Source organism: Pinus tabuliformis, chromosome 1_2, assembly GCF_031772625.1.
Source record: "Pinus tabuliformis cultivar Carrire ecotype Pingquan chromosome 1_2, CPIR1, whole genome shotgun sequence".
NCBI classification, from domain to species: Eukaryota; Viridiplantae; Streptophyta; class Pinopsida; order Pinales; family Pinaceae; genus Pinus; species Pinus tabuliformis.
The window spans coordinates 136,210,298-136,229,093 of record NC_142298.1 but is presented as its reverse complement, the minus strand read 5'-3'; the positions used below and the strand labels follow the sequence as shown (position 1 = coordinate 136,229,093).

Below are 18,796 nucleotides of genomic sequence, written 5' to 3'. Positions count from 1 at the left end.
AAGAATATAGCCATTGGAAAAGTCTGAATGATTACAATGCCTTTGTAAGCTCAAAAGTGGTTTTATAATTGTAATTAGGAAGGAAAATCCCACCTCCTTTTTACACTTAGGGGGTTGGGTATGCTACAATATTGATGACTAAGGTTCTCCAATTGCTACAAAGAAGTAAAAAATTAAGGTAGAGTATTAGGAAGGAGTTCTTAATGAAATTCATAGTGATCAAACAATAGTTGATGGATTTGGTTCATCTTTGAAGGAATTACAGTCCAAGACAAGGGAAAACCTTGATTCTTATTGTAATGTGCTCCATGTAATCGAAAGTATAAAGTAGGAGGATTTTGAATATGTGATAGGTGAAGTAGTATATGTTGTACCCAAGTGTAACAAGCCAAATCCAACATTCAATCCTAGCAATGATGTTGAGAAAGGAAAGATGTTTGTTGTTATATCAAGAAACAAAAATCAAGGGGAGATGATTTGTATGAAAGAACCACCTAAAATATCTTCTAGGATGATGTAAGCGGGGCTCTTCATGTTAATATTGATTTATGGAAGCCAAGTTTAAGAAAATAAAACAAAAAAGACTATTATTGTTTACCAAATCCCCATGATAAAGAGCTTAGATCCATTCTAATTAATACCATAGTTTGGGCATGTAAAACAAAGAAAGAAAATTGCAAGACGATAAATATAAATGATTGTGATGCAGATGTTGTAATTCATATAATTGAGATGTCCATGACATTAGGTGAAAATATTTCATGAATGGAAGTTTATTTTTTGAAAAATTAATTAATATTCATGAAGAAATTTTCTTTAATGTTTATCGTATATTATATATTTTCTTCAAAAAGTAAAGGACTATTAGAAAAGGAATTTGTTAGTGTAAAATCCAAAACTTAAGTATTCAAAGGCCTACCTTTCATCACTTCATGAGACATTCAATTAGTTAGAAATTTTGGGATATTTGAGAACATATATAACCTTTTCATATATTGTGCCTTTAAAGCTAAATATATTTCTTCATATGTCAAATCTAGGATTCAACCATTATTATGAGACAATTATCTTATGTTAGTATTGAGAAATCTAGGGCTTTGGGGTACTTTGACGGTCCAAATCAAGGAAAACCCGAGAAGGAGGACTTCATGTCAAATTCAAGGGTGGTCTACAAACAATGTTTTTTTAAAAGTGATTTTTTTTTTTGTGAACTGCAAAATTTAATATTCATTAACAAAAATAGATTACATAATGATTACATCTAGGACCATAAGGTATTGATAGCAAAACATAGAGACAGGGGAATAGACTTCTCCTTGAATAACAAGAGAAATCAACTTCTCCTCACAACAACAATAGACAATAAACCATTTTCCAGAAGCCAAGATGACACCTGAAAGAAAAAGATAGTGTAGATCATATCCTTTGTAGCGGAGAATCAGAGGCATCACCAATACAACATAACATTAATTTTATGAATGAACCATTCAATAGATAGAAGTGATATCAAAATAGGCACAACCAAAGTACCCATGCTAGGTAATATTTCAAAACCGCAATTCTCACACATAAGATATATAATATGCAGTGAGGCAAACCAAATGCACACCAACAACAAGAAACATAGACAACATGTGCACATACCAAGCATCATTTACTATTGACCATGCCAAAATTAAAAAACCATCCCAAGGTGCATAACACAAAGCAAGCACATGTATAAAACAAAGAGTTGTTGTGACATACTAGCTCTAAAAAAAAATGAATTGTAAAAACAACTTGTATAACATCACCCACTAGGAACACAAGTGAGATTCCAATTCCTACTCACACCACAACTATTAGAGATCCAGGAAGGCCAAAAAACCATTGTATACCCATCAAGCCCATGATTTTGATAAATAAGAAAACAATCTACATCATTGGAGTGAGATTATTAAAATAATGACAAAAACTTTGATACAAATTTCTAATCTTGATTAGATGAAATGATAGTGAGATCCTTAACACTGTCAACTAACATATCAGTGGGATCACCAGGGGGATCCATAATATCACCATAAGATGAATATGACACTAGAAATATTTCCACCCAAGCCAATCTAGAGTCTACATTATCTAGACATAATCGTTGGTTCTGTAGCATGTGTTTGATATCCTCCAAGCCAGAGAAGACATTATAGTTTTCAACTTGCTTGTCTTTAAAAATTAAACACAACACTGTGTCCATTTGTTTATGAAAAGCCAAAGACTACAGGAAATGAAGTCGCTGTTTATGGAATCTTCTCGGATCAAAAGCCCATTTCATACCTTCACTAGCCACCTCCAAATCAGAATGATAAGGGCATTCCCCTTTTTCTTTAGACTCCAAAAATAAAATATATTTCCTCACTTCAAGAGGAACAACATCAAAGAAAGTTGAAACTAAGTCACAGGAAAAAGGTTGAATTCTTTTGAACTCAACATTACCTATGCCACCCCTCCTGCTCATCATTCTCTGGTGAGGATGCATGATGGCAGTGGAAAGGGATCAATGAGGAAAAGCACTAAGAAAACCTCGACTTGAGAAACAAGAAAATAGACAGAATATCGAGCCTTGAACCACTAACCTAAAGACTACCAAAGCATCTGCCAATTGCCACACCAGAGGACCAGATTCAAGTACATTTTGAAATTCACGACATCACAGAGACATAATACACTAGATTTCCCAGAGTCATACCAAACCATGAAATCTCTAGATACCCATATTAACAACTAGAGCAATTCCGTCACCTAAAGAAAATAATGACAACAATAAGGTGAAACCTAGAATAACTAAATAGACTTGCACTTGAATTATATGATTGAAGCCCAAAAACACAGAACCAAATTACCCCAGAAACATGAACCAGATAGACCCAAACAAAACCCTATGAATATGCCAAGCTTCTATAGATAGAGGCGAGAATCCACCCAAATTAAGTAACACACTATAATATAAACAAGTTATCACCAAACAAAAACAATAGATGCAAAAGGAGAAGAAAAAAATCTACATTCACTATCACATTCTCGAGAATGAGAGGAATTGGAAGTATGGACACAATCTCAAATGCAAGCCCAATCTCTACGACACAAAAGCAAGAAACCAAGCATATCAACCTCAAATGAAACAGGGCAAAGGAGGTTGAGGATAAATCCTCACCTCCACTCCCACAATGCACTTACCTCTACCACCCCACTACCTTAAACACACATTTATAATGATGATGCCTCCAGTTCGAATTCCAACTCCCCTCAACTATACATTTTCATGCCATGGCCAGATAAGGACACCTGTGATTAGGGCATGCCTTCCAAAGAAACCCTAATTCCTCTTCCTCCATTAACACCTTCATTGGGGATTTAAAAATAAAACTTTAGCAATTTAGCTAATTTATTTTTATATAAAAATTTAGAATAATTATTTATATTTTCCATAAAAATAAATAAATTATAGCCTAATTTATAGAAATATTTCTCTTTATATATATATATTTTAATAAAATCATTCCATTCCTTAACATTTCACCAAAAACATAATCACATATCAAACATTTGATATTTTAAATAGCTATTAATGCTCTTGGGAATAACATGAACTTATATTCGAAATCATGTACATATATATATATAACAACATTTTGGTAATTTACGGGACTTTCTTTTTTCCACTTATTTCAACATGTAAATGATATACTACGTTGTATATAGGGTTTCAATAGGATTTTTTTAGAAAATTGAATATATACCATTTGTATTTTACATATAATTTTTATTCTCATTATTTTTTGTTGTAAGTTCAGTTCTCTCTAATGTGTATGAATGTTTTATTTTTATTTTTCTAAATATTCTAAAATAAAATTTAATATTATTTTTCATCCATAATATCCCATAAAACTCATGTCTTATGTATTGGTAGTAAAAAATTAATAATAAGTTATCGCCTAATTTGTATGAATGTTTCATTTTTTTTTCTAAATATTCTAATATTAAATTTAATATTATTTTTCATCCCTAATACACCATAACACTCATGTATTGGTAGTAAAAAGTTAATAATAAGTTATCACCTAAGATAAACGATAATTTTCTTTATAAATATGATTTGATTTCCAAATGGTTTAATAAGTTATGATTTATATAATTTGAAAAAATAAAATAATGTCTTTGAATAACAACCAATTTCGCAAAACTAATTTACTTCAATTTTTTTTTTTAATATTTATTACTCAGTGAGAAATATAAAGAACATAGGCATTCAATGAGTCCATGGTAGTAATCAATTGTAAGAATTACCAAGCATAATGGAAAATGGTTTTAAATTCAACATTTCAGTAAGTAAAAGAATCTATCTACTTCAAATATGTTTACAAAGAATCTAAGAAGGGATAAAATTCATTGTGTAAAACATGATTTTAACAATTTGTTGGTAGAAGGTAGTGATATTTTTCTACGTGACAATTTTTTATATATTTATTACACCATAAGACGTTTCTCTATGAATCAACTCCCCTTTATGTTTACCTGTCATTATTAGTTACCCTCATGATTAGTTACCCTCAGATGATATGTTAGACGATTAAGAAACATTGAACCGTTGGATGAGAAAAAAGTAGTTACAAATTCGTTGCAGGAGTTTGATCTGCATGGGTAAAAGAAATATTGCTGCTTTCTCTGTAATGGCAGGCCTGGTCGTTTCACCGTTGGATTCCTGGAAGGATCAGCTGCTTAGCCCAATGTTCCTAAAACCCCAACTTCCAAACCATAGCCTTCCATCGGCATGGAGACAAGTCAGAATGATGGGAGGCGGTCCTCGCACGTTTCTTGGCGGAGTGACCAAATGGCAGTGGAAGAGAATGCAAGAGCAGAAATCCAAGCAACTCCTCAAAGCCCGCCTCCTGAGAGAACACCAGCTTTACGAAATGCGGAAGCGAGCAGAGCTCAGAGCAGCCACGACCAATCTTGAAAAGCCCTGGGAAAAGTCCGCCAAAGCCCCTACTTTGTTCGCCGTTACCGCTGACAAGCAGCTCCAAGCCTTGGCCGACAGGTTTCAGAAGCCCGGGGGAATCGATCTCTGGACGGAGAAAGATGGACGGGAAAGCCTCATGTGGTATAGGTAGATATGTTGCATTGAAATAATTTGGTACGTTTTATGAGGGATAAATCTGGGTGGGAGAGTTCTTGGGAAAAAAATCTTGGTGGCAGAGCATCAATCTACAAATAAAATATCAATGGAATTCTAGTACTGGTTATCTGTAAGATTAAAAATCTGAACTGATCTATCACATTCAGAGCATCAATCTGCAAGTAAATAACAACGAGATTCTAGTACTTCTAAATTCCCAAGGTTGAAATCCAAACTAAGTTATCACCTTTGTTTTGAGATATGCCTCATTATATGGCAATCAGAATCTGTTATGTAAATACTTGTAGTGCAGCCCGTATGATTTTGGTACTCTTTGATGCTTAGTTTTGAAATCAGCACTGATTTATCTCATATGTTTTTAGACATACTTGAAGGCGTGTTCAGTAGGGTTTGTTAGGTTAAGATTTGAAGTGCATTCGAGGCTGCTAGATAGTCTAGTGGATTTATATTTTATTTGGTTGCCATTTCAGTTTGGACTGCTCAGCCAAGCCTTGTACGTTAAATCTCGACAGCCTTCACGAGTCATTTGTTATTTTTATGATTACAGTTTGTTCTTGGTGTGACAGTTTGCTGGACTGTTTGTGTAGTTTGTGGCTTATGCAACATGTGATATATTTTATTTTTCTATAAATTGTTTATTTTAGGTTTCCCCATAAGTTTTATGGAAAATGTCTGAGCTTATGCAACAAGTAAAAAAGGATATTTGGTCTGGTTATTCATTCAAGTTGGGGTTTGACTTGCATCTGTGGCTTGTTTGACAGTTGCAATTTTTGTTATTGGTTATCTGTCCTATTTTAGGTCTGGTGGTCTAGAAATAAATTTAACCGTACATCCATAATGAATCTACTGACTCTTGCACAATATGTTACTGTGCATTATCTTGTTTCATTCTATTTCTAGTGTCCTATCTGTTGAAGCGAGATAGTTTTAGGAGATATATATCGTTGTGATTCAGGGATACACTAGATGAACAAGAAATGGTTTATGTACGAGAGGGAACCTTTAGTTTGGTGGTGTTTTACTTTCAACTTATAACACCTAACATTTTTTTTTTTCATTTTGATTCTTCTTTCTAACGAGAGTGAACTCATTTTTATTCACTGAGTACCAGTACATGGGCATTTTCATGGTCTGCTTTGCTGCCCTTATATGTTGAAGAGGTTAGGAGGCAATTCAACACCATCCCTAGTCTGATGGAAGGTCATGCGAAGCCAGATTATGGAACTTGTGTGAAGATATCAACTAATGCCTCACAAAAAGAGATGATTCCTCCTGGTTGCCTTGTGATTCTTACACCTCTCAATGTTGGTACTTTATTTGGTGTGGAAACTCTATCAGGTATTAACACATGCCAAATTGTGTAATTTGTGATGGGCTGGTGCATCAGAGCATGCCAGGACTCTTGGTCCAAAAGGGTCCAATCTGCACAAAGCTGCTGTCATTGGTGACACCATTGGAGACCCATTGAAGGACACCTCTGGACCATCTCTAAATATTTTGATAAAGCTTATGGCTGTTGAGTCACTGGTGTTTGCACCTTTTTTTGCAACCCTCGGTGGGTTGTTGTTTAAATTTTTCTAGTTGCAGAAATCCTTTTCAAGCTGTACTAGTCGGCGCCATTTTTCTCTTTGAGTATGATGAGAAAAGCCTGTCCAAAACGTTATGATTCTTGGTGGATATTGCCAGTGGCAGGTTCTGTTCAGAATGTTAGTTTTTTTAGGTAAATGCCTGAAGGAGGTCGTGGTTCTGGTTACTATGTTATTGCAACTATTGGGTCAAATTTTGTATTGCCATTTTTCATGAAATATAAACTATTTGAAATTTCCCATTAATCAGTGCTTGGACATGATGTATGCAATTGTTTTTGAGTTGAAATGTGTTGGATAACGTTTTAGCAGAAAAATTACTTTATTTGTAATCAGTAGGGTTTATATCATGTTTAAATTAAGGTAAAATACCAAGAAGTAGATGTTTTGCTATCTCTTATATACCAGATATACCTTAAATTGCTGTTGTAGGCAGATGGATATCTACGAGAATTTGTTATATAGTTTTGTGTGAAAACAACTGCTGTTGTCATATATTGTTTCTTGTTTTGTGACAACAACCACTGTTCTGTAGCATATTGTTTCTTTGTTTAAATGAATATCATTTTTTTAATATCATTAGTAACCGGATATGTACACTAGCAGTGCATAAGTAACTGATAGTTATGGGTGTATCCTTACTGAATCAGGTTGCTATTTGATAGAAGCATGTACGATTACTTTAATTCCTATAAATTGCAATGGCAGAGAGGTAGTTTGTACTTTTCCCCTTTATATCAGTGGCTTCTCTATCAGTGATTCTAGGCTAGATATAGTGGTAGTGCAGAAGGAATATGACAGATACTCTGTTCGGGTGTTCTATATGAGGGGAACATCTACGGTCTTTTAGCTTGGAACTGTAGAAACTGAAGAAAAAAAATTGTTTTATTTGTGAAGCTCAGAGTGGTGCCTAATGTGGAATAAAAGTGCACAATTTATCTTTTTATATATATATATATATATATATATATATATATATATATTAAACTCCGCCAATATTTGTAGCTCCTATTTTGTTACTACCAGTATTGCTTTTGGCTGTCCATCAAAATGCTATTTAGTGACAACATGCTTTGAAAAAAATAAGGTTTGCTGGGGGCACTACTCTCATCACCCACTCATTTTCTAAGTGATTTGAGATATTTTGGTGAACCATAGAAAAGCCCAATTCTTCATTATACCTTGAAAATAGCTCAGCCCCTATTGGGTACCAATCATGAAAAATGTCCTATACTATTTCCCCTTGAAAATAATAATTTTAATGGTTGTTCAGTCAGATTTGGGATGGTTGTTTGGTCAAGAGGTCAACCCCTATGGTTTCTGTACGAGAGGGAACCTTTAGTTTGGTGGTGTTTTACTTTCAACTTATAACACCTGACATATTTTTTTTCATTTTGATCCTTCTTTCTAACAGGAGCGAACTCATTTTTATTCACCGAGTACCAATACATGGGCATTTCCATGGTCTTCTTTGCTGCCCTTATATTTTTGTTCCTTGGTTCAATGGAGAAATTCAGTACAAAAAGTCAGCCTTGCACGTACAACAAAGAAGCGATGTGCAAGCCAGCCCTAGCTAATGCCATTCATTGGTTTAATTGTTGGGGCAATGCTTCCTTATTGGTTCTCTGCAATGACAATGAAAAGTGTTGGTAGTGCAGCACTGAAAATGGTTGAAGAGGTTAGGAGGCAATTCAACACCATCCCTGGTCTGATGGAAGGTCATGCGAAGCCAGATTATGGAACTTGTGTGAAGATATCAACTGATGCCTCGCTAAAAGAGATGATTCCTCCTGGTTGCCTTGTGATGCTTACACCTCTCATTGTTGGTACTTTATTTGGTGTGGAAACTCTATCAGGTATCCTTGCTGGTGCTCTTGTATCTGGTGTGCAGGTAACTGTTGGTCTAGGTGTTAATACTTTTATTTTTGTCTGTATACACATCTCCCTAACCATGTGTAATCAACTAGATATCAGGTAACTGTTGCTCTATGTGTTAGAATTTTATTTCTGTCTGTATACAGATCTCCCTGATCATGTTTAATTAAATGGGTGTCAGGTTGCTATTTCTGCTTCCAACACTGGTGGTGCTTGGGACAATGCTAAGAAGTATATTGAGGTAATTTTATCTTAATTAGTGTTGATGTTGTCTGTTATCGAAATTTTCCATATAGCACATACTTTCCATATTTGGCATATCTGACACACGCCAAATTGTGTAATTTGTGACAGGCTAGTGCATCAGAGCATGCCAGGACTCTTGGTCCAAAAGGGTCCGATCCGCACAAAGCTGTTGTCATTGGTGACACCATTGGCGACCCATTGAAGGACACCTCTAGACCATCTCTAAATATTTTGATAAAGCTTATGACTGTTGAGTCACTGGTGTTTGCACCTTTTTTTGCAACCCACGGTGGGTTGCTGTTTAAATTTTTCTAGTTGCAGAAATCCTTTTCAAGCTGTACTAGTCGGCATCATTTTTCTCTTTGAGTATGACGAGAAAAACCTGTCCAAAACGTTATAATTCTTGGTGGATATTGCCAGTGGCAGGTTCTATTCAAAATGTTAGTTTTTTTAGGTAAATGCCTGAAGGAGGTCGTGGTTCTGGTTACTGGGTTATTGCAACTATTGGGTCAAATTTTGTATTGCCATTTTTCATGAAATATAAACTATTTGAAATTTCCCATTAATCAGTGCTTGGACAGGATGTATGTAATTGTTTTTGAGTTGAAATGTGTTGGATGACATTTTAGCAGAAAAATTACTTTATTTGTAATCAGTTGGGTTTATATCATGTTTAAATTAAGTTAAAATACCAAGAAGTAGATGTTTTGCTATATCTTATATCCCAGATATACCTTAAATTGCTGTTGTAGACAAATGGCTATCTATGAGAATTTGTTATATAGTTTTGTGTGAAAACAACTGCTGTTTTGCATGGTATTGTTTCTTGTTTTGTGTGACAACAACCACTGTTGTGCAGGATATTGTTTCTTGTTTAAATGAATATCATTTTTTTAATATCATTAGTAACCGGATATGTACACTAGCAGTGCATAAGGAACTGATAGTTATGGCTGTATCCTTACTGAATCAGGTTGCTATTTGATAGAAGCATGTATGATTACTTTAATGCCTATAAATTGCAATGGCAGACAGGCAGTTTGTACTTTTCCCCTTTATATCAGTGGCTTCTCTATCATTGATTCTAGGCTAGATATAGTGGTAGTGCAGAAGGAATATGACAGATACTTTGTTCGGGCGTTCTATATGAGGGGAACATCTACGGTCTTTTAGCTTGGAACTGTAGAAACTGAAAAAAATTGTTTTATTTGTGAAGCTCAGAGCGGTGCCTAATGTGGAATAAAAGTGCACAATTTATCCTTTATATATATATTAAACTCCGCCAATATTTGCAGCTCCTATTTTGTTACTACCAGTGTTGCTTTTGGCTGTCCATCAAAACGCTATTTAGTGACAACATGCTTTGAAAAAAACAGGGTTCGCTGGGGGCACTACTCTTATCACCCACTCATTTTCTAAGTGATTTGAGATATTGGTGAACCATAGAAAAGCCCAAATCTTCATTATACCTTGAAAATAGCTCAGCCCCTATTGGGTACCAATCATGAAAAATGTCCTATACTATTTCCCCTTGAAAACAACAATTTTAATGGTTGTTCAGTCAGATTTGGGATGGTTGTTTGGTCAAGAGGTCAACCCCTATTGGGTACCAATCATTAAAATATCCTATATTATTTTGCTTAAAAACAACAATTTTAATGCTTGTTTGGTCAGGTTGATGTGCAAATAAACCACCATCCTTGTTGGAATTATGGTAACTGACAATGCTGAACTTTGTGCCTATGTTTGCTTTGTTGCCATCTAAAAGAAGAATCAGGTGTTGCATAGTTCCCTACTCAACGGGCATCCTGAAATGTTTACTGGTTTGAATGCAAGAAGTATGATGCCCTGAAATTCACAATAAGGAAAGAAGTGTTAGCGTTAGTTCTGTATCTTAGAGAACTAAACTTAAGGACTAGCATTGTGACTTGTCATGTATATTATCTTTAGTGCCTCCTAATCTCAATTAGGATTGCAAGGCCATTTGGAAGTTCCAGAAAATCTTTTTCATGTCTGGGATGTGTTGGGCTTCATTTTAATGTTGCTTTGATGTGAATTTATATTTTTTTTTTCAACAAGTTGACACTTAAATTGCAGAAATGCATGTTTTATGTGGAATGAAATTTTCACACTATACAGCATGTTCTATACCTCTTGTTATATTGTGCTAAGAGACAAACTCCATCCCTAGCTAAGCATCGAAGGGAAGTGAGATTGTGCATTTTGTAGAGTACTTTACCCTTGCTTCAGGTATTCTAATTTGACATTCTACCAATGATAGAAATTCTAATTTGACATATTCTACCAGTGATATTTTACTGTCAATAATGTGCACTAAGAGGAAAGTGTGAAGCAGCTTTAGTATAAGTACTATGACAATTTTTTGTGATTCTATTCAAGGTTATATTTGCATCCAAGTATGGTTGTTCTGTTAATGTTGCCTTCCAGATTTTTGCTTCCATTCAAATGGAATTTATTCATATCAAGCATGGATTGAATCTTGAACCACTTATTCTAGAGTCACTAAATTGTTTCATCTAATGCAGGGGTTAGCCAACGACATCTCTTTTGCTCCCATTGGACTGATCAAAATGTTCAACTCTGGAGGAGCTATTAGTGCATATGAGTTCGATCCAAACACCTCAACAGTGTATTTGAAGGTTCGAGGTTGCGGGGATTTTGGAGCATATTGTTCTGTGAGGCCACAAGCCGTCTATGTGGATTCTACCCAGATAGAATTCAGTTATGAAGAGGAATGTGGTCTAGCCACTTTCACATTGAGAGTGCCAGAAACAAAATTATATTTATGTGACATCAGAATTGACATATAAATGTTTTAACCAGTTTAGATTTAGGTGCTGCATAGTTCCCTACTCAACGGGCATCCTGAAAATGTTTACTGGTTTGAATGCAAGAAGTATGATGCCCTCAAATTCACAATAAGGAAAGAAGTGTTAGCGTTAGTTCTGTATCTTAGAGAACTAAATTTAAGGACTAGCGTTGTGACTTGTCATGTATATTATCTTCAGTGCCTCCTAATCTCAATTAGGATTGCAAGGCCATTTGGAAGTTCCAGAAAAATCTTTTTCATGTCTGGCATGTGTTGGGCTTCATTTTAATGTTGCTTTGATGTGGTTCTCATATGGATCATTTTGTGATTGAGTTTCCTGTGTCATTTATACAGACGCATCATACATTCATACTTTTATGTTATAGGTACATTTTACATTTAGACTTGTAATTGAGTTTATTGTGTGATTTATATAGGTGAATGTTACATTTAGATTCTCATATTCTATTTTTTTACATGGTATCATCCTCACAGGAGGGTAATTGACATTTTTTTAAGTATCAAGAGTTTTACGTTTGAATTTATATATTTTTTCCAATAAGTTGACACTTAAAATGCAGAAATGCATGTTTTATGTGGAAATAAATTTTCACACTATACATCATGTTCTATACCTCTTATTATATTGTGCTGAGAGACAAACTCCATCCCTAGCTAAGCATCGAAGGGAAGTGATACTCTCACTCTCTTTTATAAGTGACACATAGGGTTCATAAAAATATATATATTGCTTAGACATATGGATCTGCACTCTATCTAGCTGATAAAAAATGAATTCAAAAAGACGCGAAAAATAAAACAGAACTGCGTGATCTAACTTTAGCGTTGTATCTTTAACCTGAAATATAACGACAAACTTATCCTATTCTAAGGAAGTTGTGCATGCCTTTGGTTTGAGTAGATTGTTTGATTGTATTACATTTAACATTTGGATTTATTTTTTCATTCAAGTTTGGTTGTAGTTAGATCACCTAACATATCACATTTTTTTCATTTATGTTCTTCTTCCATATGTGCTACTGACTTACGGCGTTTCCTTTGCAGCGTCTGGTTCAAATGCTAGTTTAAAAACCTTTTAGATGGCCAAAATGAAGATTATGCTTGAACCCTAAAGTGATTTCAAGTTATAGAGAAGACTAACATTACCATATATATGATTTTAGATGCATTTATTCTTGAGTTTGAATATTATGTAGGTCTTTATTCTTATTTTTTGGACATTGAAAACATACGGGGAATATTTTTCCTAAATGCATAGATAGCATTTTTGTGACTCCAAACTTATTTGTAAACTTGTGAGATGAGAAATCTCAATGTGTTTGATTGATATTACCTAAAGCACATCAAACATATATTTTGCTTTAATCTTGCTTGGAAAGATATGTTTTTTTTAAGGGTGTGATTATTTTTCTATTTTTTTATAAATTTTAAATTATTTAATATAAACATAAATTTTGGTTCTTGTAATTTGGCATACAATTTTGATTATATAGAAAACAAATATATATAATGTAGGGGTAAAACCTAATTTTTTTTTGTTAATTTTTTATGAAATAAATTTAATAAAACTTTAATGTGATTATCTTTTAGGCTAATTACTTGACACTATTTGATAATTTGTTTGGCAATTTTAAATTTAAATGTGATAATTAATTTTTTATTTATTTTGTAAGCAAGAAAAACAATATTATGTTAATTTCCATATAGGAAAAGAATTAATACACATACCCCGATAACCTCGCAGGTAAAAGTAGGGAGTTAGAAGTTTTTATGCAATTACCACAAGTAATTAATCAACTCACAACTCCACAAATCATCATTAACTGTAGATATACTATTCATTATTACATCAAGTAAATTGCCATCAAAGACAGTGAGTTCCATAACCATTGCATAACCTTTACCATCACTGTAATATCATAAACTGTCTTATGAATCCATGCATCCATTTCTTGAAATCCTTAACCATGTTAGATAATCATGCACTAAGACATTATGCTTGCCACAAAAAAATAAAGAACCATCATCATCAAGGACCCATCATCAACAATGGACACATAAAGCAATCACATCAATCACACCATTGAACACCGATATACCCTGGAAACCCCGTAGGGTGAAAACCAGCAAACGTTTAATCTTCTTATTAAACGCTCGTGAGGGTTTTCACCCCTCACTCAATGGCTTATAAGGGATTCCATCCCTTAACCATTGTATTAAAATCTTTACAATGAATTATCATTAAGCTATCACATAACTAGCTAAAAGCTAATACAACTTTCATGTAATCTTTTATTTACATACCGCCACATGCAATAATCCTTGTGGCATAAATACTGCAATTTGGACTCATCTGCATGGACAAATAATCCTTATCCTGCCAATGGTAAACATCACTTTCCTCTGACACCAACCGCCATCGTTTCCTGTCAATGCTGTTAACAACATGCTTGGCAACAATATTAGATACATTATCAAAAATTCATTAAACAACCTTTAAAAAGGATTTTTTTTTCATCTACTCATCTGTATGAGCACGCATAACATACTAACTCACTAGTACGTCTATTCAAGTAAATTCTTGTTCTACTTTACACAAAGCTTATTCACACTGGTGCATATCTCTCTCTAAGAGATCTAACCAATAGTTTACAAGTCCATGTTTCTTTCTCTAAACATACAACACAATGGTCAAGATTTATCATAGTTTTGCTAACATACAAAGAACAGGTCTCCATAACACGATGACTGTTCTTTGAGCCATTAGCTTATCATAATATCCCTTCTTTAGTATATACAGTACACAAAATCTTTTAATGATACAAGTATGGGTTCTCATTATAGTAAAAGCACTATTTATTTATTCTTTTTAAAGAAAGAATCTCTAATTTGTTTCCAAGAAAACCCTTCCTGGAATCCTCCATCATCATACTTGAAGTATGCGTTCTTTTCTAGAAAGAAACCATATTTATTATGTATATAAAACACACTTTCTTCAAGAAAGTTAGTATGATTACTTATTCATCTGAAAGCACATCATTAGAAATTTTCTACCATGCATGCAATGCATATCTATCTCAAGAATTTCAACGTCAGCTAACAACACAAAGAATTTCAGCTTATTAGCAATTTTTCTATTATGCATGCATGCATATCTATATTTTCCAGAACTTTAAAATCAGCTAACACACAAGCTTTTAAGCTTATATCTATTTTTTACGAAAACAAGAAGTGACTGGCATTGAGCGCATGGTAATCTTTCAACCATACCCAATAAAACATGCTTGTATGATACTTATCTTATTCATGGCAGGAGTTTCTCTCTTACAGACTAGCCGTCGCCGCCGCTACAGCTAGGCAATGCTCCTGGAGCTCGAACCCCGGACCTCTTCGAATTGCAATGAATCCAGGCGGTGCTGCCCCTTCGAAACTCAATGAATCCAGCCGCTACCGCCTCTTCGAAACTCAATAGGCATGGCAGTGGCGCCTCTTTGACGTTCCACAGGTCATGGCGGTGAGGCGGTGTTTAGTGATTAATCTGGCAGGTGGATTATTTCCAACACTGCGGTCACAAACAATTCTCATAGCTCTCTGCCCTCCAATAATACGATACGAAAACACGACCGGGCTTGAGTTCTTAAGACACAGATTTAAACACTCGGTAGTTAAGCACATGGAACACTTAGATTCCAAATGGAGGCGATTACATGCTACAGCCTTTCCAGCTTCACGCCTTCTCCCTCCGCCTCATTCTTACAAGAGGAAATCCCCCTCCAAGGCAACTCCACGTTCCCTTTCTTGATTTCCCAAATCAGTTATCAAGACTTAGTTGTAACTGATATCCGCCATCATGGCTGGCAATCCTCACCTAATGAAACTGGAACCCTTCGATCTCATCCGATTTCCCAAAATCAAGAATCAGTTATCACTGGTTCCACACACAATTCGCCAGCACGTTCCCCATAATTAGTTATCAAGAATTAGTTACAAACTAATTCGTAACTTATTTCACGTTGAGTTAATTACGTTTACGTGAGGGATATGACATACTCCCCCCCTTAACAAGAACACCGTCCTCGGTGTTCATCTTTCATTGGAACTTGAGATTTTACTCATTGTATAATCATCTAAACCACACAAAATGTGATCCTTTCTCTTTAAAATCAACGATTCCATGACAACAAATAAAATAGTAATGATATAATCATAAGAAATATCATTAGTTATAAGCATCAATAATCATAAGCATTCGTAATTGCAAAATATGCAACTTTTAATCGCCACCACCTGGCCCTTATTCATTCATAATAAACAATTCTCTGTGTCAACTTACCATAACTTACCATCTTATGCTTGAAAATCATGAATACTTTCATGTAAGCCTTTTAATAGAGGTTGGACAATTCTTCAACCTTCCATGGTAAGTAGTTCCTGTAATATATGACTAACAAATTCAACCACATTAGTCACTATATTTTGAGTCAAATGAGATACTTTTGACTAGCAATCAATTGTGCAAGGTTAGATGCTTTCTAAATCACAGTACTTTTACAAATACTTAAAGAGCACTAACACTAATCATCAATTGATGAATCACTGCTCACGTGCATACTGAACGAATTCTCACCAAAGACTTCCACAAAGTACTTCGAGGAGTACCAAAAGAGCACCTAGCTCTCTAATCATCAAAACAGTCAATCACTGCATCAAGCAACAATTGTCTTAGCTCCCACTAAGATGTTCTCAACATTAATAATACCATAAAGGAATTAAGATTTCCAATTACTCCTTATTGAGCACTAAGCTCATTTCTTGTTAAATTTGCATAACATATTCCACACAACTATATATAGAATTTATTTTCAACATATCATATAACTGAGTCATTCATTTCTTTAGCTATGAGCACCATAATAGGCTAAAGAATTCCCAACCCATGGGAACTGGTTTCCATAACCAAACCGAGTCATTTTCACATCCAGACAGTTTCTTCGATAGAGACCTTACCAGGTCTAACATAGAATCCCACTGGCCAACCAGCTCAAGAATTCTAGGGAGAGGAGATCTGGGCAGACAAGTACCATCAACCCTTCCGGGCAGGTAGCTGCCATCAACCCAACTCCGGGCAGACAAGTACCATCAACCCCTCCGGCAGGTATTGCCATCAACCCAAGCACTTGCAGGTCCTACTCGACCGCAATTACACTGGTCTCGTCAGTAAACGCTATCTGATCCTAACCAGACGTAGCGTACACAGGAAATTCTTTCCTCTTATGCCATCTGATCCCAACCAGACATAGCATGAATATTTCTGTTTTTCCATCTCTTTCTCAAAGTAATTTACACAATGAACCATATGAACATTATCATTAGCACAACAGACATGCATGTATACCATGCATTTACACTTAACCCCAACATGGGTCTACAACTTCAAGATTGATGGGAAACATATTCATCATACACGTTGTATGCATGCAATTTTCCAAATAACATAATTCATGTATATCATATAACATCATTCTTTCTCATTTATAATTGCATTTCATATTGCAGCAATTTATGTGATGAGTTTTCTTGTTGCCGTTAAGCTACCACTACTTAATCCCATCAGCAACGTTAGTTATAAATATGCATCAGTTAACACCTATTCCATTTCCAAGAATGTTTATGCATACAATATTTCCATGTATAAAAGCATATGCAAATACTCATTAATGTATAAATGTCAACAACAGTTGAGTTAATACTCTCAGCATTCCCAATTTTGCCATAGTCTGTTGTTCCAATTCAAATCATCATTAATGGAGTATTATCTTACGTTTACTATGGCTAACTTTAGTCATGCATTGTTAGTGTAATTAAACATAATTTCTCTAACATACAAGAACATAACTCTTACGTCACAATGACTAATCTTTGTGCATACTATTGCTTATCCTATAAGCCCTTTTTTAATGTATGCAACACTTATTCCCTTCACTAGAAGACCACCATCATTTCATACGACAAACCACATGCCTCTTTCTTAAAGGAAGTCATTTTAATCCTCATTTCTCTATCTTCCGATGTGAGGATTTCTCAAGATTCCCTTTCAAGAAATTATTAAAGATATCTATCTTTAGGCATAAAAAAAATTCAAGATACAAAAACAAGGTTTACTTATCCTTTATGTATCAAAATCAAGCAATCAACACAGCTCATTCAACAAGACAATCTCTCCAAGAGATTATTATTTTCAAGGAAGCTAGCATGACCACTTCCTCTAAGTACACACAGACTCATAATTCCAAAATCAAAATAGCTACCAATATGCAAAATGTGTTCTCCTAACACAATTACTTTACTTTAATGCACATAGTTCTTTTCATGCAACAAGTAAGGATTTTGGTTCTTGTATGAACACTATTCTAATGTGTCTTTAAGGAAAGAACCTCTATTTTTATTTTCGAGAAAATTCTCATAAAATCATGCATCTTCATACATGAAGTATGCATACTCTTAGGAGGAGACGATATTTATGTATATATGTAATATATTCTTTCCTCAAGAATTTAGGGATGAATATCTATGTGCCTAGAAGCACATTCTTAGTTGTCTTTTATCATGCATGTAATGCATAGCTACTAACTAGAATCATAATGCAATTAGCACATATATATATATATATATATATATATATATATATATATATATATATATATAGATATATATATATGTATATATATTTTCCAAGAAGCTTTTATCAAATAAAGATACATACTTTAATTCAAGAAAACTTGGCCACCTTCCATGCTATGTCCTCAGGACATTTATATGCCTCATCCTCTTTCTCAAGAAGATTCTTTGGCTATATTTAGCAAGGATTTTATTCCAAGAAAGACAACAAGAGACAAACATTTCTCTCACAAGACTCACATGTAGTCCTACTAGGAGGAACTACCTATCTTCTTTACTAAGAAGCATATAAAATAACCAATTCTTTTACTGCAAGTATTATCATATTTTCTCTACCAAGAAAACATATAAACAATCAATCTTTAACTGCATGCCTTAACCCATTTTCTT

The 18,796-nt window shown here is 34.5% G+C and overlaps 2 protein-coding genes across 2 annotated transcripts; both read left to right on the top strand.

The window, feature by feature from the left end:
- Positions 1-4,670: 4,670 nt before the first annotated feature.
- LOC149204892 (putative DEAD-box ATP-dependent RNA helicase 48) lies at positions 4,671-5,144 on the top strand. Its single transcript, XM_089397236.1, has one exon. The coding sequence runs from the start codon at positions 4,671-4,673 to the stop codon at positions 5,142-5,144; it is 474 nt and encodes a 157-aa protein (XP_089253362.1).
- Positions 5,145-8,176: 3,032 nt separating this feature from the next.
- Positions 8,177-11,509, top strand: LOC149204891 (pyrophosphate-energized vacuolar membrane proton pump-like). The gene is made up of 4 exons (XM_089394821.1): positions 8,177-8,647; positions 8,813-8,872; positions 8,986-9,166; positions 11,424-11,509. The coding sequence occupies exons 1-4, from the start codon at positions 8,333-8,335 to the stop codon at positions 11,492-11,494; spliced, it is 627 nt and encodes a 208-aa protein (XP_089250947.1). The 5' UTR covers positions 8,177-8,332; the 3' UTR covers positions 11,495-11,509.
- The last annotated feature ends 7,287 nt before the right edge of the window (positions 11,510-18,796 follow it).